Genomic DNA, 26,643 nt, shown 5'->3' on the forward strand with positions numbered 1-26,643 from the left:
CTGAACGCTTAAAAGAGTCCAATACAGTGAGCAGACACCATCCCTGGCCCCGGAGGAGCTGACCGCCTTGTGTGGAGGGGACGTTCTCTCATATTAACGGTAATTATCTAGCCATCTAGACTGTCAGCCCGCTATTGGGTAGGGACCGTCTCTATATGTTGCCAACTTGGACTTCCCAAGCGCTTAGTACAGTGCTCTGCACACAGTAAGCGCTCAATAAATACGATTGAATGAATGAATGATTATCTAGACTTTTAGACTGTGAGCCCACCGTTGGGTAGGGACCGTCTCTAGATGTTGCCAACTTGTACTTCCCAAGCACTTAGTACAGTGCTCTGCACACAGTAAGCGCTCAATAAATACGATTGAATGAATGAATGATTATCTAGACTTGTAGACTGTGAGCCCACTGTTGGGTAGGGACTGTCTCTCTATGTTGCCAACTTGGACTTCCCAAGCGCTTAGTACAGTGCTCTGCACACGGTAAGCACTCAATAAATACGATTGAATGATTGACTGATTGATCTAGCCACCCAGACAGAAGTGCTTTAGAGAGATCAACGCTCAATAAATACAACTTTTGAATGAATGAACGGATAATAATAATAACGATGGCACTTATTAAGCGCTTACTATGTGCAGAGCACTGTTCTAAGCGCTGGGGAGGTTACGAGGAGATCAGGTCATCCCACGGGGGGGCTCCCGGTCTTCATCCCCATTTGACAGAGGAGGGAACCGAGGCCCAGAGAAGTGAAGTGACTCGCCCAAAGTCACACAGCTGACGATTGGCAGAGCCGGGATTCGAACCCCTGACCCTTGACTCCAGAGCCCGGGAGTAGGAAGGTCACGGATTGCAATCCCGGCTCCGCCGCTATGTCTGCTGTGTGACCTTGGGCCAGTCACTTTGCTTCTCTGGGCCTCGGTTCCCTCTTCTGTCAAATGGGGATGGAGACGGTGAGCCCCAAGGGGGGACGGGGACCGGGTCCGACCCGACTGGCTTGGATCCACACTGGCCACGTAGTAAGTTCTTAACCATATACATATATATTTTATGATTTTATTATTACTCTATTTTACTTGTCCATATCTATTCTATTTATTTTATTTTGTTAGTATGTTTGGTTTTGTTCTGTGTCTCCCCCTTTTAGACTGTGAGCCCACTGTTGGGTAGGGACCGTCTCTATATATTGCCAACTTGTACTTCCCAAGCGCTTAGTACAGTGCTCTGCACACAGTAAGCGCTCAATAAATACGATTGATTGATTGATTGATTAGTACAGTGCTCCGCACACAGTAAGCGCTCAACAAATACGATTGATTGATTTTGATTCTTAGATATGCTATTACTGCTGTGATTATTATATAAAACCCAAAGAACTGGCACCTTGCTGGGGCTCAACCCCTGACGCTTGAAATGAACCAACTTGAAAACCCATCAAGTGCGCGGCCTTTTATTTCTTCACTCTTCCAGACGCGCTTGGGACAACATTCCGAGAAACGGGCGGTTATTTTCCATGGATTTCCCCCCACCCCGTCCCGCCCCGAAAGGAGATTTAAAATTAAGGCTTCTCGTCGTCAGAACGTTTTCGGCGAATCTCCATTCCGGTGGTCGGTGGGGTCTGGGGGGTCTGGGGGTTGGGGGGAGCCCGACTCTGAGCGTTTCTGGGGGGCCTGGGGAGGGTGGGCGGTGGGTGGGGGTCTGGGGGCGAGGCGAGACCCCAGCGGGGCCCAGAGCTCGGCGAACATGGGGCCCACGCTGACTATGATATCGCCGTAGGGGTCTTTCTGGCTGAGCTGAATGGCCTGGTGCTTCCTCAGGATGAGGAAGCTGTAGAAGTTGACCGCCGCTCGCTTCCGGTCCTGGTGCCAGGACAGGTGCAGGAAGTTAAATTGGGAGGCCCCATCCTTGAAGGATTGCTGCCCAGAGCGGAGGACGGGGAGAGACACGCCGCCGGCGGCGGGGGGTACGGGGGGAGAGAAGAGGAGAGGGACAGCGATGGAGAGGGCTCAGGGGGAGGTGGACGGACAGGTGGACATGGAGAGAGATGGGGAGAGGTCAAGGAGAGAGATGGAGGACAGGGAGTGAGATGGGGACGGGTCAAGGAGAGAGGCGGGGAAAGGTCAGGGGAGAAAGATGGAGAGATAACGACAGGGACAGAGTTGGAGAGCAGTCAGGGAGACAGATGGAGAGAGGTCAGGGAGAGAGATGGACAGAGAAGAACGGAGGGAGGCGGACAGAGGTCGGGGAGAAAGATGGAGAGATAGCAGGGAGAGGGGGAGAGATGAGGAGACAGGATGACGGTAGAGATGGAGAGAGACAGAGGAGGAGGATGGGGAGAGGTGGAGAGAGAAGAGATGGAAAGGGACAGGGAAACGGGGAGAGGGAGAGAGGCGAGGTGGAGAAGGGGGAAAGAATGGGGAGGAGTGAGAGAGAGGTCGAGGGAGGGGGAGACGGAGAGAAAAGGAGGGAAAAGGAAGGGGGAGAAGGAGAAAGCGGGATATGGAAAGGAGGGGAAGAGTGAGGAGGACGGGGAGAGAGACGGGAGAAGAGGGAGAGAAGCAGAGAGAGAAGGGGAGTGGGAGAGGAGTGAGAGAGGTCGAGGGAAGGGGAGACGGAGAGAAAAGGAGGGAAAGGGAAGAGGGAGAAGAAGAAAGCGGGATATGGAAAGGAGGGGAAGAGTGAGGAGGACGGGGAGAGAGACGGAGAGAGGAGGGAGAGAAGCAGAGAGAGAAGGGGAGTGGGAGAGGACGGAGAGAGACAGAAACGGGAGGAGGATGAGGGAGAGAGAGGAGGGAGAGATGAGAGAGACAGAGAAAGGATGATGGTAGAGATGGAGAGAGACAGAGGAGGAGGATGGGGAGAGGTGGAGAGAAGAGATGGAAAGGGACAGGGAAATAGGGAGAGGGAGAGAGGCGAGGTGGAGAAGGGGGAAAGAATGGGGAGGATGAGAGAGGTCGAGGGAGGGGGAGACGGAGAGAAAAGGAGGGAAAGGGAAGAGGGAGAAGGAGAAAGCAGGATATGGAAAGGAGGGGAAGAGTGAGGAGGACGGGGAGAGAGATGGAGAGAGGAGGGAGAGAAGCAGAGAGAGAAGGGGAGTGGGAGGGGGGAGAGAGAGAGAAAGGGGAGGAGGATGAGGGGGAAAGACAGAAGAGGGAGAGAAGAGGACAGACAGAAATGAAGGAGGAGAGACAGGACAGAGAGAAAGGGAGAAGGAGAGAGAGAGAGGGAGAGAAAGAGAGAGGTGGGGGGGCAGGAGAACAGATGGCAATCAGTGCATCGTGCTTAGTACACTGTGGGTGTTTAATAAATGTCACATCATCAGCGGGGGCATTTTGGCGGCTGGACGGGAGCTGTCTGGAGATGCCAGCTCGCCCTCCCCCCACCCCCCGGCCTCCTCCAGGTTTTGGGGGGCGGGCTGGACGGGGGAAGGACCCTCCAGGCCCTCGGGAACGAGCCCGGACAGATCTCGCTTCTCTCACTCTCTTCTTCTCTCCTCTTCCTCTGTCTCTCCCTCCTTCCTCCCCTCTTTCCCTTTTCTCCACCCCTCCCTCCCTCCCTCCCTCCCCCTTCCCGCTCTCTTCTCTCCCTCCCCTCCCTCATCTCCATCTCCCTTCCTTCCCTTTCCTCCATCTCTCCCTTTTCTCCCCTTTTCCTCCCTCTTCTCTTCGTCTCCGTCTCCTTCATCTCCCTCTCCATCTCTCCCTCCTTCCCTTTCCCTTATCTTTCCACCTCTCCCTCCCTCTTCCCTCTCCCCCTTCCCCATCTCTCTTCTCTCCCTCTCCCCCTTCCCCATCTCTTCTCTCCCCCTTCCCCATCTTTCTTCTCTCCCTCCTACCTTCTCTCCCTTTTCTCCATCTCCCCCACTCCCGATTCTTCCTCCCTTCTTCCTTCCTTCTCTTTCCTGTTTCTCCATCTCCCCACCCATCTCTTCCTTCTCCCTCCCTACCTCCCTCCTTCTTTCCTGATTTTCCATCCCCCCACCGTCTCTTCTTTCCCTTTCTCCCTCCCACCATCCATCTCTCCCTCTTTCCTTCCCATTTCTCCATCTCCCCCATCACCTCTTCCCTTCTCCCTCCTTCTCCATCTCCCCACCTGTCTTTTCCTTCTCCCTCCCTCCTCTTTCCCATTTCTCTGTCTCCCTCACCCGCATTTCTTCCTTCTCCCTCCCTCCTTCCTTCTCTTTCCCATTTCTCCTTCTCCCCACGCATCTTTTCCTTCTCCATCTCCCCTACCCATTGCTTCCTTTCTCCCTCCTTCCCTCTCCCATTTCTCCATCTCCCCCAACCCATCTTTTCCTTCTCCTTCCCTTCCTTCTCTCTTTCCCATGTCTCCATCTCCCTCCTTCCCTCTCCCATTTCTCCACCTCCCCCACCCCGTCTCTTTCTTCTCCCTCCCTCCTCTTTCCCATCTCTCCATCTCCCACACCCCCGTCTCTTCCTTCTCCTGTCTCTCCCTCCTTCCTCTCTCCCATTTCTCCATCTCTGATCACTCCCATCTCTTCCTTCTCTCTTTCCCATTTCTCCACCTCCCCCCACCCCATCCCTTTTTCTCTCTCCCTCCCTCTCCTTTCTCCCTCCCTCCTCCGCCTCTCCCTCCTTCCTTCTCTCTTTCCCATTTCTCCATCTCCCCCATCCCAATCTCTTCCCTTCTCCCTCCTTCCTTCTCCCAGTTCTCCATCTCCCCACCTGTCTTTTCCTTCTCCCTCCCTCTTCTTTCCCATTTCTCCGTCTCCCCCACCCGCATTTCTTCCTTCTCCCTCCCTCCTTCCCTTTCCCATTTCTCCTTCTCCCCTCACGTCTTTTCCATCTCCCCTGCCCGTTGCTTCCCTTCTCCCTCCTTCCCTCTCCCATTTCTCCATCTCCCCCACCCCATCTTTTCCTTCTCCTTCCCTTCCTTCTCTCTTTCCCATTTCTCCATCTCCCTCCTTCCCTCTCCCGTTTCTCCATCTCCCTCCTTCCCTCTCCCATTTCTCCACCTCCCCCCTCTTTCCCATCTCTCCATCTCCACCACCCCCAGGGGCTGGGCCAGCAGCCCGGAAGGAAATCCCTGGGCTAATTGGGCTCCTGAGGCCCTCACCCTGGAGCCTGGTGGGGAAGTGGACGGGACACGCGGCCCCACCGCTCAGTTCAGCGCTTTCCACTCCGTAGGCGCTCAACAAATACTATCCACTGGGGAGAGACGCTCAGCTCCTTGAGGGCAGGAATCTCATCTCCGCACCCTCTAGACTGTCCCCTTGTTGTGAGCGGGGAATGTGTCGGTTTATTGTTCTATTATCCTCTCCCGAGCGCTTCGTACAGTGCTCCGCACTCAGGAAGCGCTCAATAAATACAACTGACCACCTCGTTTGGGCTTCCCGCGGGGAGCGCTCAGCAAATACTACCGGTCGATTTTCCCCTCCGGAGTGCTTAGCCCAGTTCTCTGCCCGCAGGAAGGCCCGACCAACGCCACTGATTGACCGTCCTCTCCCAGGCGCTCAGTACAGTGCTCTGCACACAGCTCAGTGAACGCAGGGGGTCGGAGCGCCGAACCTAGCGAGCGGAGCCCCCCACCCGCCCCCCGAGAAGGCCGGGCTCTCCTACCCGCAGGCTGCTGAGCATCAGCTGGATGGCTTTATTCCAGAAGGCCCCTTCGCCCTCTTCCTCCTCTTTGCCCTCGTCCGCCTCGTCCGTGAGGAGCTGGAGAGGGAAGCGGAAGGGGGAGAAGGGGGAGCGTCAATCATTCAATCAATCAACCGATCGTATTTACTGAGCGCTTACTGTGTGCAGAGCACTGGACTGAGCGCTTGGGAAGTACAGACCCGATTCCCCTCAGAGATGGCGGTGCTTCCACCCGCTTCTCTCCCGGAGGGTCACGGCCTTGCCTTCCTCCATGACGGCAGTGTCACCACCCGGCTTCAGACGAGGCGGGGGGGCCCCTCTCCGTCTCCTTCTCCTGACCCGAGCGCTCAGTACACTCCACGGGGGCGCTCAGTAAATAGCCCGCTGCCGCCTGGGACGGTTGGCAGGCCGGATGGGCAGGTTTAGGTGTGGTGGCCGCCCGCCCGCCGCCCCCGACCTCTACGTACCCTGTCCAGTTCCACCGAGTGGCTCTCAAACTCTTCATCCGAGAAGACGTCGCCCCTCAATCCTTCCGGGGTGGAGGGGACCGTTGTTTCAATGGCTGCGGGCTAATGGAAGTTATTATTATTATTATTATTATTATTATCATTATTATTTTTTATTTTTATTATTATTTTTATTATTATTATTTGTATTTATTGAGCACTTACTGTTGTGCAGAGCACTGGCCTAGGCTCTTGGAGGGGCTGTCTCTCTTTATAGCTGAATTGTAATAATAATAACAAGAATAACGGTGGCACTTGTTAAGCGCTTACTATGTGCCAAGCCCTGCTCTAAGCGCTGGGGGGGAAACAAGGTGATCGGGTTGTCCCCCGTGGGGCTCCCGGTCTTCACCCCCATTTTACAGATGAGGTAATTGAGGCTCCAGGAAGCAAAGTGACTTGCCCAAGGTCACACAGCAGATATGTGGCGGAGCTGGGATTCGAACCCATGATCTCTGACTCCAAAGCCCGGGCTCTTTCCGCTGAGTCACGCTGCTTCTTGTAATAATAATAATAATAATAATAATAATGATGGCATTTGTTAAGCGCTTACTATGTGCCAAGCCCTGTTCTAAGCGCTGGGGGGGAAACAAGGTGATCGGGTTGTCCCCCGTAGGGCTCCCAGTCTTCATCCCTGTTTTACAGATGAGGTAATTGAGGCTCCAAGAAGTGAAGTGACTTGCCCAAGGTCACACAGCAGATATGTGGCGGAGCCGGCATTCGAACCCATGACCTCTGACTCCAAAGCCCGGGCTCTTTCCACTGAGCCACGCTGCTTCTTGTAATAATAATAATAATAATAATGATAATAATAATAATAATAATAATGATGGCATTTGTTAAGCGCTTACTATGTGCCAAGCCCTGTTCTAAGCGCTGGGGGGGAAACAAGGTGATCGGGTTGTCCCCCGTGGGGCTCCCAGTCTTCATCCCCATTTTACAGATGAGGTAATTGAGGCTCAGAGAAGTGAAGTGACTTGCCCAAGGTCACACAGCAGATATGTGGCGGAGCCGGCATTCGAACCCATGACCTCTGACTCCAAAGCCCGGGCTCTTTCCACTGAGCCACGCTGCTTCTTGTAATAATAATAATAATAATAATAATAATAATAATAATAATAATGGCATTTGTTAAGCGCTTACTATGTGCCAAGCCCTGTTCTAAGCGCTGGGGGGGAAACAAGGTGATCGGGTTGTCCCCCGTGGGGCTCCCAGTCTTCATCCCCATTTTACAGATGAGGTAACTGAGGCTCCAAGAAGCGAAGTGACTTGCCCAAGGTCACACAGCAGATATGTGGCGGAGCCGGGAATCGAACCCATGACCTCGGACTCCAAAGCCCGGGCTCTTTCCACTGAGCCACACTGCTTCTTGTAATAATAATAATACTAATACTAATACTAATAATAATGATAATGATGGCATTTGTTAAGCGCTTACTATGTGCCAAGCCCTGTTCTAAGCGCTGGGAGGGAAACAAGGTGATCGGGTTGTCCCCCGTGGGGCTCCCAGTCTTCATCCCCATTTTACAGATGAGGTAATTGAGGCTCAGAGAAGTGAAGTGACTTGCCCAAGGTCACACAGCAGATATGTGGCGGAGCCGGCATTCGAACCCATGACCTCTGACTCCAAAGCCCGGGCTCTTTCCACTGAGCCACGCTGTTTCTTGGACTTTCCAAGCGCTTAATCCAGGGCTCTGCGCACAGTCACTGTAGTGGATCGAGAGCGCAGGCCTAGGAGTTAGAAGGTCACGGGTTCGAATCCTGCCTCGGCCACTGGTCTGCTGCGTCACCTTGGGCAAGTCACTTCCCTTCTCCGGGCCTCAGTTCCCTCATCTGGAAAATGGGGATTGAAACTGTGAGCCCCACGTGGGGCAGGGACTGGGTCCAACTCGATTTGCTTGTGTCTACCCCACAGCTTAGTACAGTGCCTGGCACATAGTAAGCGCTTAACAAATACCGTCATTATTATTTATTATTAATGCTCGATCGTGGCTCAGTGGCAAGAGCCCGGGCTTTGAAGTCAGAGGTCATGGGTTCAAATCCCAGCTCCGCCAACTGTCAGCTGGGTGACTTTGGGCGAGTCGCTTCACTTCTCTGGGCCTCAGTTCCCTCATCTGGAAAATGGGGGTTAAGACTGTGAGCCCCCCTTGGGACCACCTGATCACCTTGTAACCTCCCCAGCGCTTAGAACAGTGCTTTGTACATAGTAAGTGCTTAATAAATGCCATCATTATTATTATTATTCTCTGGGCCTCACAAGCAGCATGGCTCAGTGGAAAGAGCCCGGGCTTTGGAGTCAGAGGTCATGGGTTCAAATCCCGGCTCTGCCAATTGTCAGCTGGGTGACTTTGGGCAAGTCACTCAACTTCTCTGGGCCTCAGTTCCCTCATCTGGAAAATGGGGATTAAGACTGTGAGCCCCCCTTGGGACAACCTGATCACCTTGTAACCTCCCCAGTGATTAGAACAGCGCTTGGCACATAGTAAGCGCTTAACGCATACCATCACTGTTATTATTATGACTTCTCTGGGCCTCAGTTCCCTCATCTGGAAAATGGGGATGAAGACTGTGAGCCCCCCGTGGGACAACTGATCACCTTGTAACCTCCCCAGCGATTAGAACAGTGCTTGGCACATAGTAAGCGCTCAACGAATACCATCACTGTTAGTATTATGACTTCTCTGGGCCTCAGTTCCCTCATCTGGAAAATGGGGATGAAGACTGTGAGCCCCCCCCGTGGGACAACTGATCACCTTGTAACCTCCCCAGCGCTTAGAACAGTGCTTGGCACACAGTAAGCGCTTAACAAATACCATCATTATTATTAATAAATACAACTGAATGAATGAATGAGTGTACAATATAACAACAGACTGTTTTTGAGTCAGGGGTCCTTGTGGAGATCATCGCATTCCCTCAATAATAATAAGAATAATAATAATAATGATGATGGTAATTGTTAAGCGCTTACTACGTGCCGAGCACTGTTCTAAGCGCCAGGGGAGATACAAGGTGATCGGGTTGTCCCCTGTGGGGCTCACAGTCTTCATCCCCATTTTCCAGATGAGGGAACTGAGGCCCAGAGAAGTGAGGTGACCCGCCCAAACTCACCCACCTAAGTGGCGGAGCCGGGATTCGAACCCACGACCTCGGACTCCCAAGCCCGGGCTCTCGCCACTGAGCCGCGCTGCTTCTCAAATGAGCTCGGGGCGTGTCGACAGATCATCAACATCATCATCATCATCATCATCAATCGTATTTATTGAGCGCTTACTATGTGCAGAGCACTGTACTAAGCGCTTGGGAAGTACAAATTGGCAACATCTAGAGACAGTCCCTACCCAACAGTGGGCTCACAGTCTAAAAGGGGGAGATGATTTTCTATGATGGGAGGTGATGGTGATGACAATGGTACGTGTTAAGCGCTTATTAGGGGTCGAGCGCACTGTTCTAAACGCTGGGGGAGATCATCAATTGTATTTATTGAGCGCTTACTATGTGCAGAGCACTGTACTAAGCGCTTGGGAAGTACTGGACGCGGTCTCGGTCCCACGTGGGGCTCACAGTCTTAATCTCCGTTTTACAGAGGAGGCCCAGAGAAGTGAAGTGACTTGTCCAAGGTCACTCAGCAAGACAAGGGTCAGAGCCGGGATGAGAACCCCTTTTAGACTGTGAGCCCACTGTTGGGTAGGGACTGTCTCTAGATGTTGCCAACTTGGACTTCCCAAGCGCTTAGTACAGTGCTCTGCACACAGTAAGCGCTCAATAAATACGATTGAAGATGATGATGATGATGATGATGAACCCAGGACCTTCGGACCTCCAGGCTCTATCCACTAAGCCAAGCTATATTCCCTCCCAGCGCTTAGTACAGTGCCCGGCACATAGTAACCGCTTCACAAATACCACAATTATTATTCTTATTATTAGGATGGGGGGGTAAGAGATACCACCGTTATTCCCAACCCAATTTGCTTGTATCCACCGCAGCGCTTAGTACAGTGCCCGGCACATAGTAAGCGCTTCACAAATACCACAATTATTATTCTTATTATTAGGATGGGGGGGTAAGAGATACCACCATTAGTTCCAACCCAATTTGCTTGTATCCACCCCAGTGCTTAGTACAGTGCCCGCCACATAGTAAGTGCTTCACAAATACCACAATTATTATTCTTATTATTAGGATGGGGGGGTAAGAGATACCACCATTAGTTCCAACCCAATTTGCTTGTATCCACCCCAGCGCTTAGTACAGTGCCCGGCACATAGTAAGCGCTTCACAAATACCAAAATTATTATTCTTATTATTACTATGGCGGGGGGGTAAGAGATACCACCATTATTCCCAACCCAATTTGCTTGTATCCACCCCAGCGCTTAGTACAGTGCCCGGCACATAGTAAGCGCTTCACAAATACCACAATTATTATTCTTATTATTAGGATGGGGGCGGTAAGAGATACCACCATTATTTCCAACCCAATTTGCCTGTATCCACCCCAGCGCTTAATACAGTGCCCGGCACATAGTAAGCACTTCACAAATGCCACAATTATTATTATTATTCCGATGGGGGGTAAGAGACACCACCATTATTTCCAATCCAACTTGTACTTCCCAAGCGCTTAGTACAGTGCTCTGCACCCAGTAAGTGCTCCACAAATGCGACTGAATGAATGAATGAACCCAATTTGCTTGTATCCACCCCAGCACTTAGTACGGTGCCTGTCACGTAGTGAGCGCTTCACAAATGAGCCCACTGTTGGGTAGGGACCGTCTCTATACGCTGCCAACTTGTACTTCCCAAGCGCTTAGTACAGTGCTCTGCACACAGTAAGCGCTCAATAAATACGATGGAATGAATGAATGCCACAATTATTATTATTATTAGGATGGGGGTAAGAGAAACCACCACCATTTCCAACCCAATTTGCTTGTATCCAGCCCAGCGCTTAGTACAGTGGCCGGCACATAGTAAGCGCTTCACAAACACCACAATTACTATTTTTATTATTAGGATGGGGGTGGTAAGAGATGCCACCGTTAGTCCAGTGCTCTGCACACAGTAAGCGCTCAATAAATACGATGGAATGAATGAATGCCACAATTATTATTATTATTAGGATGGGGGTAAGAGAAACCGCCACCATTTCCAACCCAATTTGCTTGTATCCACCCCAGCGCTTAGTACAGTGGCCGGCACATAGTAAGCGCTTCACAAATACCACAATTATTATTCTTATTATTAGGATGGGGGCGGTAAGAGATGCCACCGTTAGTCCAGTGCTCTGCACACAGTAAGCGCTCAATAAATACGATGGAATGAATGAATGCCACAATTATTATTATTATTAGGATGGGGGTAAGAGAAACCGCCATCATTTCCAACCCAATTTGCTTGGATCCACCCCAGCGCTTAGTAGAGTGGCCGGCACATAGTAAGCGCTTCACAAATACCACAATTATTATTCTTATTATTAGGATGGGGGCGGTAAGAGATGCCACCGTTACTTCCAACCCACTTTGCTCGTATCCGCCCCAGCGCTTTGTACAGTGCCTGGCACACAGTCAGCGCTTCGCGATCATCATCATCATCATCATCAATCGTATTTATCGAGCGCTTACTATGTGCAGAGCACTGTACTAAGCGCTTGGGTAGTACAAATTGGCAACATATAGAGACAGTCCCTACCCAACAGTGGGCTCACAGTCTAAAAGGGGGAATATCGCAATTTATTATCCTTATTAATTGCTAAGAGGGGGAAAAAGGCAAGTCTTTTTCCAATCTGTTGCCAATTTGTACTTCCCAAGCGCTTAGTACAGTGCTCTGCACATAGTAAGCGCTCAATAAATACGATTGATTGATTGATTGATTGAATCTGAAGGACTTACTCCGAAGTCGGGGTTTTCCGGACCGTCCTCCATCTCGTCTCCTTCGGCCGGAGGCCGGGGCGGCTCCATCCCGTCTCTCCTGGTCTTCCTTGAGACTGGACTCCACGACACGCTGTGCTCCCTGGAAGCGGGAGCTTCTGAAATGACAGGAAATCATTCATTTATTCGGCCGTTTTCTGAGAAGCAGCGTGGCTCGGTGGAAAGAGCCCGGGCTTTGGAGCCAGAGGTCGTGGGTTCAAATCCCAGCTCAGTCATTCATTCATTCAATCGTATTTATTGAGCGCTTACTGTGTGCAGAGCACCGTACTACTACTACTACTACTAATAATAATCATTCATTCAATCGTAGTTATTGAGCGCTTACTGTGTGCAGAGCACCGTGCTACTACTACTACTACTAATAACGATGGCATTTATTAAGCGCTTACTATGTGCAAAGCACTGTTCTAAGCGCTGGGGGAGATACAAGGTGATCTGGTTGTCCCACGGGGGGCTCACAGTCTTCATCCCCATTTGACAGATGAGGGAACTGAGGTCCAGAGAAGTGAGGTGACTCACCCGAAGTCACCCAGCTGACAAGCAGCAGAGCCGGGATTTGAACCCATGACCTCAGACTCCAAAGCCCGGGCTCTTTCCATTGAGCCACGCTGCTTCTCAGAAAACCTCTGAATGAATGAATGATAATAATATAAGGGCTTATAATAATGATGAAGGCATTTATTAATCATCATCATCATCAATCATATTTAATGAGCGCTTACTATGTGCACAGCACTGTACTAAGCGCTCGGGAAGTACAAATTGGCAACATCTAGAGACGGTCCCTACCCGACGGCGGGCTCACAGTCTAAAAGGGGGGGACAGAGAACAAAACCAAACATACTAACAAAATAAAATGAATAGAATAGATATGTACAAGTAAAATAAATAGAGCAATAAATATGTACAACCATATATACATATATACAGGTGCTGTGGGGAAGGGAAGGAGGTAAGATGGGGGGGATGGAGAGGGGGACGAGTTATTAAGTGCTTACTACTGTTCTAACCGCTGGGGAGGATACAAGGCGATCAGTCCTTCTAGACCGTGAGCCCGCTGTTGGGTAGGGACCGTCTCTAGATGTTGCCAACTTGGACTTCCCAAGCGCTTAGTCCAGTGCTCTGCACACAGTAAGCGCTCAATAAATACAACTGATTGATTGCCAACTTGGATTTCCCAAGCGCTTAGCCCAGTGCTCTGCACACAGTAAGCGCTCAATCAATACGATTAATCGATTGATTGCCAACTTGGACTTCCTCCTTCCCCTTCTTCCTCTCCCCCCCCCCCCCCCACCACCTTACCTTCTTCCCTTCCCCACAGCACCTGTATATATGGATATATGTTTGTACGGATTTATTACTCTATTTATTTCACTTGTACATATCTATTCTGTTTATTTTATTTTGTTAGTATGTTTGGTTTTGTTCTCTGTCCCCCCCTTTTAGACTCTGAACCCACTGTTGGGTAGGGACCGTCTCTAGATGTTGCCAACTTGGACTTCCCAAGCGCTTAGTCCAGTGCTCTGCACACAGTAAGCGCTCAATAAATACGATTGAATGAATGAATGAAGGCTGCCCCACAGGGGGCTCACAGTCTTAATCCCCATTTGACAGATGAGGGAATTGAGGCCCAGAGAAGTGTGCCTCAGTTGATGAGGGAACTGAGGCACACACGAAGCAGCGTGGCTCAGTGGAAAGAGCCCGGGCTTTGGAGTCAGAGGTCGTGGGTTCAAATCCCGGCTCTGCCACTTGTCGGCTGGGTGACTTTGGGCAAGTCACTTCACTTCTCTGGGCCTCAGTTCCCTCATCTGGAAAATGGGGATTAAGACTGTGAGCCCCACGTGGGACAACCTGATCACCTTGTAAACTCCCCAGTGCTTAGAACAGTGCTTTGCACATAGTAAGTGCTTAATAAATGCCATCATTATTATTATTATAGTGACTTGCCCAAAGTCACCCAGCTGACAACATATTGTATATATGTTATATACATATATAACAAAACATATTAACAAAATAAGTAGAATATGTACAAGTAAAATAAATAGAGTAATAAATATGTAAAAACGTATACATACACATATTATATGCACATATACACACATACACACATATATACATATATGTGTATGTATATACACATATACATACACACATGTTATATACACATATAACAAAACATATTAACAAAATAAAATAAGTAGAATAAATATGTACAAGTAAAATAAATAGAGTAATAGATACGTACAAACATATATACATATATGTTATATACATATATACATATGTGTTATACACATATATAACAAAACATATTAACAAAATAAAATAAGTAGAATAAATATGTACAGGTAAAATAGAGTAATAAATATGCACAAACATATATACATATATGTTATATACATATATACACATGTATGTTATATACATATATAACAAAACATATAAACAAAATAAAATAAGTAGAATAAATATGTACAAGCAAAATAAATAGAGTAATAAGTACGTACAAACATATACACATATATACAGCATAGTACATATGTATGTATATGTATATGCATATACGTGTGTGTGTGTGTGTATACGTCAAATGGGGATGGAGACCATGAGCCCCATGGTATATATATGTATGTATATAGAGTATACATAGAGTAATAAATACGTACAAACATATATACATATGTTCTATACATATATATATGTGTGTGTGTTATACACATATATAACAAAACATATTAACAAAATAAAACCAGTAGAATAAATATGTACAAGTAAAATAAACAGAGTAATAAATATGCACAAACATATATACATATATGTTATATACATATATACATATACGTTATATACATATATAACAAAACATATAAACAAAATAAAATAAGTAGAATAAATATGTACAAGTAAAATAAAGAGTAATAAATACGTACAAACATATACACATATAGACAGCATAGTATATATGTATATATATGTATATGCATATAGGTATGTGTGTATATATATACGTCAAATGGGGATGGAGACCATGAGCCCCATGGTACATATATGTATGAATATATATATATATATTCATATACATGTATATGTATATATATGTATATGCATATACGTGTGTGTGTGTGTGTACATATATATATATATATATATATATATATATCTAATGGGGATGGAGACCATGAGCCCCACGGGGGACAACCCGATGACCTTGTATCCCCCCCGCCAGCACTCAGAACAGTGCTTGGCACCTAGTAAGCGCTTAACAAATACCACCATTATTATTATTATTACTATTATTAAGACTCACCTATCCCACTCTGGCTTCTTGCTTCCGTGGCTTCAGATGTCACCCTCTCGCCTCTTTTCTCTATTTTAAGGCTACGTGAGAGGATGGAGGTGAAGAGCTGCAACGCAATTCGGACGCCGTGTGTGAATTTTTACAGCGGGGAAGGCGGGGCGCTCGTTAAACTAAGCAGCGAGACCCCCTGCCCAGCACAATCAATCAATCAATCGTATTTATTGAGCGTTTACCGTGCGCAGAGCACTGGACTAAGCGCTTGGGAAGTCCAAGTTGGCAACATCTAGAGACGGGCCCTACCCGACAGTGGGTTCACAGAGAACAAAGCCGAACATACTAACAAAATATGTTATAAATATAACATAAAATATAAGACACGGGGAGCGGGGCGGCCTAGCGGGTAGAGCCCGGGGCTGGGACTCCGGGGAACTTGGGTTCTCCTTGTCAGCCGTGTGACCCTGGGCCGGTCACTTCCCTTCTCCGGGCCTCGGTTGCCTCCTCTGGAAAATGGGGATGGAGACCGGGAGCCCCACGGGGGGACTGTGAGCCCACTGCTGGGTAGGGACCGTCCCTAGATGTTGCCAATTTGTACTTCCCAAGCGCTCAGTACAGTGCTCTGCACATAGTAAGCGCTCAATAAATACAATTGATGATGATGATGATGATGATGATGTCTCTACCCCAGCGCTTAGAACAGTGCCTGGCACGGACTAAGCGCCGAACGAACACCGTGACTCGCCCACTTGTCCTTCCCAAGCGCTTAGTCCGGTGCTCTGCACGCAGTAAGCGCTCAATAAATACGGTTGAATGAATGAATGAATAGAAACAGCAATGACGAAACCAACGAAATAGCTATAACTCAATAAATACGATTGAATGAATGAGTGAATGTTGGGTAGGGACCGTCTCTATTTGTTGCCAACTTGGACTTCCCAAGCGCTTAGTCCAGTGCTCTGCACACAGTAGGCGCTCAATAAATACGATTGAATGAATGAATGAATGAATGAATGAACTGGGGACTCTTGAAAACGTCCGGGGCCTAATTCTCCGCGGGGCAGACGGGGTTCGGGGTTCAACCCGGACTGCGCCCCCACTTTCCTCCTCTCCCACTCCCTTCGACTGTGAGCCCACTGTTGGGTAGGGACCGTCTCTCTATGTTGCCAACTTGGACTTCCCAAGCGCTTAGTACAGTGCTCAGCACACAGTAAGCGCTCAATAAATACGATTGATTGATTGATTGATTCAGCGTCGCCCCGACTCACCCCCTTTCTCCCTCCCCATCCCTCATTTATTCCTTTTTTCTTCCTGTCCCTCTCCCCCTCTAGACTGTCAGCTCCTTGTGGGCGGGAACTGGGTCCCTTTATTATTCTTTTGTCTTCTCCCAAGCGCTCAGTACAGTGCTCTGCACACAGTAAGCGCTCAATAAATACGATTGATTGATTGATTGATTCAGCGTCGCCCCGACTCACCCCCTTTCTCCCTCCCCATCCCTCATTTATTTCTTTTTTCTTCCTGTCCCTCTCCCCCTCTAGACTGTCAGCTCCTTGTGGGCGGGAACTGGGTCTCTTTATTATTCTGTTGTCTTCTCCCAAGCGCTCAGTACAGTGCTCTGCACACAGTAAGCGCTCAATAAATACGATTGATTGATTGATTGATTCAACGTTGCCCCGTCACCCCCTTTCTTCCTCCCCATCCCTCATTTATTCCTTTTTTCTTCCTGTCCCTCTCCCCCTCTAGACTGTCAGCTCCTTGTGGGCGGGAACTGGGTCCCTTTATTATTCTGTTGTCTTCTCCCAAGCGCTCAGTACAGTGCTCTGCACACAGTAAGCGCTCAATAAATACGATTGATTGATTGATTGATTCAGCGTCGCCCCGACTCACCCCCTTTCTCCCTCCCCATCCCTCATTTATTTCTTTTTTCTTCCTGTCCCTCTCCCCCTCTAGACTGTCAGCTCCTTGTGGGCGGGAACTGGGTCTCTTTATTATTCTGTTGTCTTCTCCCAAGCGCTCAGTACAGTGCTCTGCACACAGTAAGCGCTCAATAAATACGATTGATTGATTGATTAACGTCGCCCCGTCACCCGCTTTCTCCCTCCCCATCCCTCATTTATTCCTTTTTTCTTCCTGTCCCTCTCCCCCTCTACACTGTCAGCTCCTTGTGGGCGGGAACTGGGTCTCTTTCTTATTCTGTTGTCCTCTCCCAAGCGCTCAGTACAGTGCTTGGCCCTCACTAAGCCCTCCGTAAATACCGCCGACTGACTTTCCTGATTTGTCTGATTCGTTTATTTATTTCTCTTCATGTCTGTCTCCCCTCTGTCTTGACGGTCAGCTCCTTGTGGGCAGGGAATGTGTCTGTTTAGTGTCCTACTGGACTCTCCCAAGCGCTTAGCCCAGTGCTCCGTGCACATTAAGCACTCAATAAATACAACCGTGAATGACTTTCCCGAACTATATAGTTTATTGATTTCTCTTCATGTCCGTCTCCCCTCCCTCTAGACCGTCATCTCATTAGGGGCAGGGAATGTGTCTGCTTAGTGTTGTATTGGACTCTCCCAAGCGCTTAGTACAGTGCTCTGCGCACATTAAGCGCTCAATAAATGCAATGGACTTTCCTGTTTTACATAGTTTATTTCTCTTCATGTCCGTCTCCCCTCCCTCTTGAGCGTCATCTCATTAGGGGCAGGGAATGTGTCTGTTTAGTGTTGTATTGGACTCTCCCAAGCGCTTAGCACAGTGCTCTGCGCACCTTAAGCGCTCAATAAATACAATGGACTTTCCTGTTTTACACAGTTTATTTCTCTTCATGTCAGTCTCCCCTCCCTCTAGACTGTCAGCTCATTGTGGGCGGGGAATGTATCTGTTTAGCGTTCTATCGGACTCTCCTAAGCGCTCAGTACAGTGCTCTGCCCTCAGTAAGCGCTCAATAAATACATCTGACTGAGTGACTTTCCTGATTTATCTGATTTCTTTATTTCTACTCCTGTCCATCTCCCCTCCCTTTAGGCTGCCGGCCTGTCGTGGGCCGGGAACGTGTCCGCCTCTTCCTTCAGTTCATTCGAGCGTGTTTATGGAGCGCTTACTGTGCGCAGAGCACTGTACTGAACGCTTGGGAAAGCACGATGCAACAGTAAACAGTGACAATCCCTGCCCGCAACCAGCTGACAGTCCTATTGTCCTCTCCCAAGCGCTTAGTACAGTGCTCTGCGCACAGTAAGCGCTCCATAGATACGACCGGCTGACTTTCCGGATCTATCTAATTTACTTATTTCTATCCACGTTCGTCTCCCCCGCCCTAGACCGTCAGCTCGTTGTGGGCAGGGAATGGGTCTGTTCTATTGCTGTACTGGACGCTCCCAGGCGCTCAGTAAAGCGCTCTGCCCACGTCCAATCGATTCCCATTCCCGTCGGCCTCCCCCTCTAGACCGTCAGCTCCTTGCGGGCAGGGAAGGCGTCTGCCATCTCTGTCGTAGTGGACGCTCCCGGGCGCTCCGTACAGCGCTCTACCCACGTCCAATAGATTCCCATTCCCGTCGGTCTCCCCCTCTACACCGTCAGCTCCTCGCGGGCAGGGAAGGTGTCTGCTGACTGTGGTAGTGGACGCTCCTGGGTGCTCAGTACAGCGCTCTGCCCACGTCCAATCGATTTCCATTCCCGTCGGCCTCCCCCTCTAGACTGCCAGCTCCTCGCGGGCAGGAAAGGCGTCTGCCGACTGTCGTAGTGGACGCTCCCGGGCGCTCCGTACAGCGCTCTGCCCACGACCAATCGATTCCCATTCCCCTCGGCCTCCCCCTCTAGACCGTCAGCTCCTTGCAGACAGGAAAGGCGTCTGCCGACTCTGTCATATTGGACGCTCCCGGGTGCTCAGTACAGCGCTCTGCCCACGTCCAATCGATTCCCATTCCCGTCGGCCTCCCCCTCTAGACGGTCAGCTCCTCGCGGGCAGGGAAGGCGTCTGCCGAGTGTCATAGTGGACACTCCCGGGTGCTCAGTACAGCGCTCTGCCCACGTCCAATCGATTCCTATTCCCGTCGGCCTCCCCCTCTAGACGGTCAGCTCCTCGCGGGCAGGGAAGGTGTCTGCCGACTGTCGTAGTGGACGCTCCCGGGCACTCCGTACAGCGCTCCGCCCACGTCCAATCGATTCCCATTCCTGTCGGCCTCCCCCTCTAGACCGCCAGCTCCTCGCGGGCAGGGAAGGCGTCTCCCAACTCTGTCGTACTGGATGCTCCCGGGCGCTCCGTACAGCGCTCTGCCCACGTCCCATAGATTCCCATTCCCGTCGGCCTCCCCCTCTAGACGGTCAGCTCCTTGCAAGCAGGGAAGGCGTCTCCCAACTCTGTCATACTGGACGCTCCCGGGCGCTCCATACAGTGCTCTGCCCACGTCCAATCGATTCCTATTCCCGTCGGCCTCCCCCTCTAGACGGTCAACTCCTCGCGGGCAGGGAAGGCGTCTGCTGTCGTAGTGGACGCTCCCGGGCGCTCCGTACAGCGCTCCGCCCACGTCCAATCGATTCCCATTCCCATCGGCCTCCCCCTCTAGACCGCCAGCTCCTCGCGGGCAGGGAACGCGCCCGCTCTACCGTCGTACCGGCCTCCCCCCCGGCGCTCAGCGCAGCGCCGGACCCGCGCTCCCTCGGTCCTTACCGCTTCCAGCTCGGCGCTGATGACGCGCTGGGCGGGCCGGGAAAAGAGGGTTTCGAGGGAGCCCGTGTCCATCCACTCCATGAGGTTGCGGGTGGGGGGGGCCAGGCACGTGTCGCTCAGCGTGTCGTCGAAGGCGAGGATCTGGCTGCGGAACAGCGGCCGGCTGATCTCCTTCACCGAGTCCACGAGGAGGACTCTCTTCTTCATCCTCCTCTTCCCCCGCCGGGCTGCGGGAGGGCCAGAGGCGGACACGCGGAGTCGGGGGGACGTCGGCCGGGGCGCTTACTACGTGCGCAGCGCTGCTCGGAAAGCACCATCCGGCAACCAGAGGAGACCATCCCTGCCCACAACGGGCTCAAGAGGCAAGACCATCCGTTTGTTCGTTCATTCATTCATTCATTCATTCATTCATTCATTCACTCGTACTTACTGAGCGCTCACCACGGGCGGAGCGCTGTGCTGAACGCTTGGAAAGGACAATCCAAGAGACAGAGACAATCCAAGAGAGAGAGGCCGTCCCTGTCCACAACGGGCTCACGGTCTGGGGGAGGCGGGAGGGGAGACATTCATCCATTCATTCATCCATTCAATCGTATTTATTGAGCGCTTACTGTGTGCAGAGCACTGGACTAAGCGCTTGGGAAGTCCAAGTTGGCAACATATAGAGACAGTGGGCTCACGTCAGTCGATCGTACTTAACGAGCGCGTACTGTGGGAAGCCGCGTGGCTCAGTGGAAAGAGCCCGGGCTTTGGAGTCGGAGGTCATGGGTTCAAATCCCGGCTCCGCCGCTTGTCAGCTGGGTGACTTTGGGCAAGTCACTTCACTTCTCTGGGCCTCAGTTCCCTCATCTGGAAAATGGGGATTAAGAATGTGAGCTCCATGTGGGACAACCTGATCAGCTTGTATCCTTTCCCAGCGCTTAGAACAGTGCTTTGCACATAGTAAGCGCTCAACAAATACCAAAATTGTTATTATTATTACTGTGGGCAGAGCACTGCGCTAGGCGCTTGGAAAGGACAATTCGGCAACAAAGAGAGACATTCCCTGCCCACAACGGGCTCACAGTCTAGAAGGGGGAGACATTCATTCACTCATTCACTCATTCAGTCGTATTTATTGAGCACTTACTGCATGCAGGGCACTGTGCTAAGCGCTTGGAAAGTGCAATTCGGCAACAAAGAGAGACGATCCGTGCCCACAACGGGCTCACGGGCTAGCGGTGGGGAGACATTCATTCATTCATTCATTCATTCAATTGTACTTATTGAGCGCTTACTGTGTGAGGAGCACTGTGCTAAGTGCTTCAAAAGTGCAATTCGGCAACAAAGAGAGACGATCCGTGCCCACAGCGGGCTCACGGGCTTCAGGTGGGGATACTTCATTCATTCATTCAGTTGTACTTATTGAGCGCTTACTGCGTGCGGAGCACTGTGCTAAGCGCTTGGAAAGCGCAATTCGGCAACAAAGAGAGATGATCCGTGCCCACAATGGGCTCACGGGCTAGAGGTGGGGAGACATACATTCATTCATTCATTCACTCCATTGTACTTATTGAGCGCTTCCTGCGTGCGGAGCACTGTGCTAAGCGCTTGGAAAGCGCAATTCGGCAACAAAGAGAGACGATCCGTGCCCACAGCGGGCTCATGGGCTAGAGGTGGGGAGACATACATTCATTCATTCATTCAGTTGTACTTACTGAGCGCTTACTGCGTACGAAGCACTGTGCTAAGCACTTGGAAAGTGCAATTAGGCAACAAAGACAGACGATCCGTGCCCACAACGGGCTCACAGTCTAGAAGGGGGGAGATATTCATTCATTCATTCAGTTGTACTTATTGAGCGCTTACTGCGTGCAGAGCACCATGCTAAGCGCTTGGAAAGTGCAATTTGGCAACAAAGGGAGATGTTCCGTGTCCACAACGGGCTCACAGTCTAGAAGGGGGGAGACATTCATTCATTCATTCAGCTGTACTTATTGAGCACTTACTGTGTGCGGAGCACCGTGCTAAGCGCTTGGAAAGTGCAATTCCGCAACAAAGAGAGACGATCCGTGCCCACAATGCGCTCACGGGCTAGTGGTGCATAGACATTCATTCATTCATTCATTCATTCAATTGTACTTATTGAGCGCTTACTGCGTGCAGAGCACTGTGTTAAGCGCTTGGAAAGCGCAATTAGGCAACAAAGAGAGGCGATTCATGCCCACAATGGGCTCACAGTCTAGAAGGGGGGAGATATTCATTCATTCATTCAGTTGTACTTATTGAGCGCTTACTGCGTGCAGAGCACTGTGATAAGCGCTTGGAAAGCGCAATTAGGCAACAAAGAGAGACAATCCATGCCCATAACAGGCTCACAGCCTGCGGGGGGGGAGACATTCATTCATTCATTCATTCATTCAATTGTACTTATTGAGCGCGTACTGTGGGCAGAGCACTGTGCGAAGCAAGAGAGAGACAATCCCTGCCCACAACAGTCTAGCGGGAGAGACAGACACTCATTCATTCATTCATTCATTCACTCACTCATTCATTCATTCAGTTGTATTTATTGAGCGCTTCCTGCGTGCAGAGCACTGTGCTAAGCACTTGGAAAGAGTGCAATTCGGCAACAAAGAGAGACAATCCATGCCCGCTTTGGGCTCACGGTCTAGAAGGGGGAGACATTCATTCATTCATTCATTCATTCATTCATTCATTCGTTCTTCAATTGTACTTACTGAGCGCGTACCGCGTGCAGAGCGCTGTGCTAAGTGCTTGGAAAGTGCAATTGGGCAAGAGAGAGAGACAATCCCTGCTCACAGTCTTGGGGATGGGAGACATTCATTCATTCATTCATTCATTCCTCCTATCTTACTTAGTGAGCGCTTTCTGTGTGCAGAGCACTGGGCTAAGCACTTGGAAAGTACAATTCGCCCCCAAAGAGAGGATGACGATGGTATCTGAAGTGCCTACTATGTGCCGAGCACTGTTCTGAGCGCTGAGCACTGAGAGACAATCCCTGCCCACAACGGGCTCGCAGCTTAGACAGGAGGGAGACAGACATTCATTCATTCATTGAAGCAGCGGGGCTCAGCGGAAAGAGCCCGGGCTTTGGAATCAGGGGTCATGGGTTCGAATCCCGGCTCTGCCGATTGTCAGCTGGGCGACTTGGGGCGAGTCACTTCACTTCTCTGGGCCTCAGTTCCCTCACCTGGAAAATGGGGATGAGGACTGTGAGCCCCCGGGGGACAACCTGATCTCCTTGTAACCTCCCCAGCGCTTAGAACAGGGCTTGGCACATAGTGAGCGCTTAACGAACACCGTCAGTGTTATTATTATGACTTCTCTGGGCCTCGGTTACCTCATCTGTAAAATGGGGATGAAGACCGTGAGCCCCCTGTGGCACAACCCGATGACCTTGTATCCCCCCAGTGCTTAGAACAGTGCTTGGCACATAGTGAGCGCTTAACGAACACCGTCAGTGTTATTATTATGACTTCTCTGGGCCTCGGTTACCTCATCTGTAAAATGGGGATGAAGACCGTGAGCCCCCTGTGGCACAACCCGATGACCTTGTATCCCCCCAGTGCTTAGAACAGTGCTTGGCACATAGTGAGCGCTTAACGAACACCGTCAGTGTTATTATTATGACTTCTCTGGGCCTCGGTTCCCTCATCTGGAAAATGGGGATGAAGACCGTGAGGCCCCTGTGGCACAACCCGATGACCTTGTATCCCCCCAGCGCTTAGAACAGTGTTTGGCACATAGTAAGCGCTTAACGAATACCATCAGTGTTATTATTACGACTTCTCTGGGCCTCGGTTCCCTCATCTGGAAAATGGGGATGAAGACCGTGAGCCCCACGTGGGACAACCCGATGACCTTGTATCCCCCCCAGCGCTTAGAACAGTGCTTGGCACATAGTAAGCGCTTAACGAATACCATCAGTGTTATTATTACGACTTCTCTGGGCCTCGGTTCCCTCATCTGTAAAATGGGGATGGAGACCGTGAGCCCCCTGTGGCACAACCCGATGACCTTGTATCCCCCCAGCGCTTAGAACAGTGCTTGGCACATAGTAAGCGCTTAACGAATACCATCAGTGTTATTATTATGACTTCTCTGGGCCTCAGTTCCCCCATCTGGAAAACGGGGATGAAGACCGTGAGCCCCACGGGGGACAACCCGATGACCTCGTAGCTCCCCCCGGAGCTTAGCGCAATGCCTGGCACAGAGTAAGCGCTTCACAACTACCGTCGTTATTACGATGAAGATGAGGAGGAGGAGGAGCGCTTAGTCCAGTGCTCTGCACACAGTAAGCGCTCAATACATACGACTGGATTTATTACTCCATTTATTTATTTATTTTACTTGTATATATCTATTCTATTTATTTTATTTTGTTACTATGTTTGGTTTTGTTCTCTGTCTCCCCCTTCTAGACTGGGAGCCCGCTGTCGGGTAGGGACCGTCTCTATCTGTTGCCAACTTGGACTTCCCAAGCGCTTAGTACAGTGCTCTGCACACAGTAAGCGCTCAATAAATACGATTGATGGATGATGTGAGCCCCTTGTAGACTGTGAGCCCACTGTTGGGTAGGGACTGTCTCTATATAATGGCATTTGTTAAGCGCTTACTATGTGCCAAGCACTGTTCTAAGCGCTGGGGAGGTTACCAGGTGATCAGGTTGTCCCACGGGGGGCTCACAGTCTTCATCCCCATTTTACGGATGAGGGAACTGAGGCCCAGAGAAGTGAAGTGACTCGCCCCAAGTCACACAGCTGACAGTTGGCGGAGCCGGGATTTGAACCCATGACCTCTGACTCCAAAGCCCGGGCTCTTTCCACCGAGCCACGCTGCTTCTCATGCTATTTGTTAATGATGATAGTGATGCTGGTATTTTTCTTTCAATAGTATTTGTTAATGATGACAGTGATTTGTGATAGCGATAAGGATGATGGTCTTTGTTAAGCGCTTACTACGTGCCGAGCACCGTTCTAATAATAATAATAATAATAATAATGGCGTTTATTAAGCGCTTACTATATGGTGCCAACTAGGACTTCCCAAGCACACAGTAAGCGCTCAATAAATACGACTGATTGATTGATTGATTGATTGATGAAGCGGGGAAGGCCTCTGACCTGTGGCTTCGACGGGCTCCAAGGTGAAGGCGCCCTCCGCTCCGGGCACGGGGCTGGATCGCTCTTCCCATCTTCCGCCCGCCGCCGCCGCCGGATCCGGATCCGACTCTGTAACGAAACCGCCACCGCCGGGAGAAACCACCGTCCCCCGCGGCCCCCGATTCCAAAAGTCGGGAGACGGGAGACGGCGGGCCGCCCGGCAGGAGGAGAAGTGGGTCTGCCTGGGCCGGTCACTTCCCTTCTCTGGGCCTCAGTTCCCTCCTCTGTCCAATGGTGGGGGGAGTAATAATAATAATAATAATAATTATAATGATGGCATTTGTTAAGCGCTTACTATTGGGCAAGCCACTTCACTGCTCTGTGCCTCAGTGACCTCATCTGTAAAACGGGGATTAAGACTGTGAGCCCCGCGTGGGACAGTCTGATCACCTTGTATCCCCCCCAGCGCTTAGAACAGTGCTAAGCACATAACAAAAACACCCATATTATAATTATTATGATGTGCGATGCACTGTTCTAAGCGCTGGGGAGGATACAAGGTCACGGGCCAGTCACTTCCCTTCTCTGGGCCTCAGTTCCCTCCTCTGTCCAATGGGGGGGGAGTAATAATAATAATAATAATAATAATAATAATGGCATTTGTTAAGCGCTTACTAGTGGGCAAGCCGCTTCACTGCTCTGTGCCTCAGTGACCTCATCTGTAAAATGGGGATTAAGACGGTGAGCCCCGTGTGGGACAATCTGATCACTTTGTATACCTCCCCCAGCGCTTAGAACAGTGTTAAGCACGTAACAAACACCCTTATCATTATTATTATTATTATTATTATGATGTGCGACGCACTGTTCTAAGCGCTCGGGGGGGATACAAGGTCACGGGCCAGTCACTTCCCTTCGCTGGGCCTCAGTTCCCTCCTCTGTCAAATGGGGGGGGAGTAATAATAATAATAATAATGATGGCATTTGTTAAGCGCTTACTATTGGGCAAGCCACTTCACTGCTCTGTGCCTCAGTGACCTCATCTGTAAAACGGGGATTAAGACTGTGAGCCCCGCGTGGGACAATCTGATCACCCTGTATCCCCCCCAGTGCTTAGAACAGTGCTTGGCACATAGTAGCCGCATAACAAATACCCTTATTATTATTATTATAATTATTATTATGTGCAATGCACTGTTCTAAGCGCTCGGGGGGATACAAGGTCACGGGATGGTCAATTCCCTTCTCTGGGCCTCAGTTCCCTCCTCTGTCCAATGGGGGGGGAGTAATAATAATAATAATCATAATGATGGCATTTGTTAAGCGCTTACTATTGGGCAAGCCACTTCACTGCTCTGTGCCTCAGTGACCTCATCTGTAAAATGGGGATTAAGACGGTGAGCCCCGTGTGGGACAATCTGATCACTTTGTATACCTCCCCCAGCGCTTAGAACAGTGTTAAGCGCGTAACAAACACCCTTATCATTATTATTATTATTATTATTATGATGTGCGACGCACTGTTCTAAGCGCTCGGGGGGGATACAAGGTCACGGG

General features: G+C 50.2%; 1 protein-coding gene across 1 annotated transcript in view; it reads right to left on the reverse strand.

The window, feature by feature from the left end:
- Positions 1-1,486: 1,486 nt before the first annotated feature.
- The window catches only part of RAD21L1 (RAD21 cohesin complex component like 1), a 53,782-nt gene continuing 28,625 nt past the window's right edge, over positions 1,487-26,643 (reverse strand). Inside the window, exons 10-16 of the mRNA XM_038750057.1 lie at positions 25,108-25,215; positions 19,982-20,208; positions 15,346-15,442; positions 11,997-12,130; positions 6,066-6,167; positions 5,581-5,676; positions 1,487-1,917 (exon numbers count right to left, since the gene is read on the reverse strand). Of these exons, the coding sequence (XP_038605985.1) occupies positions 1,576-1,917; positions 5,581-5,676; positions 6,066-6,167; positions 11,997-12,130; positions 15,346-15,442; positions 19,982-20,208; positions 25,108-25,215 (1,106 nt within the window). The 3' untranslated portion in view covers positions 1,487-1,575. The remainder of the gene's footprint in view (positions 1,918-5,580; positions 5,677-6,065; positions 6,168-11,996; positions 12,131-15,345; positions 15,443-19,981; positions 20,209-25,107; positions 25,216-26,643) is intronic.

This window comes from Tachyglossus aculeatus, chromosome 8 (genome assembly GCF_015852505.1).
Source record: "Tachyglossus aculeatus isolate mTacAcu1 chromosome 8, mTacAcu1.pri, whole genome shotgun sequence".
NCBI classification, from domain to species: domain Eukaryota; kingdom Metazoa; phylum Chordata; class Mammalia; order Monotremata; family Tachyglossidae; genus Tachyglossus; species Tachyglossus aculeatus.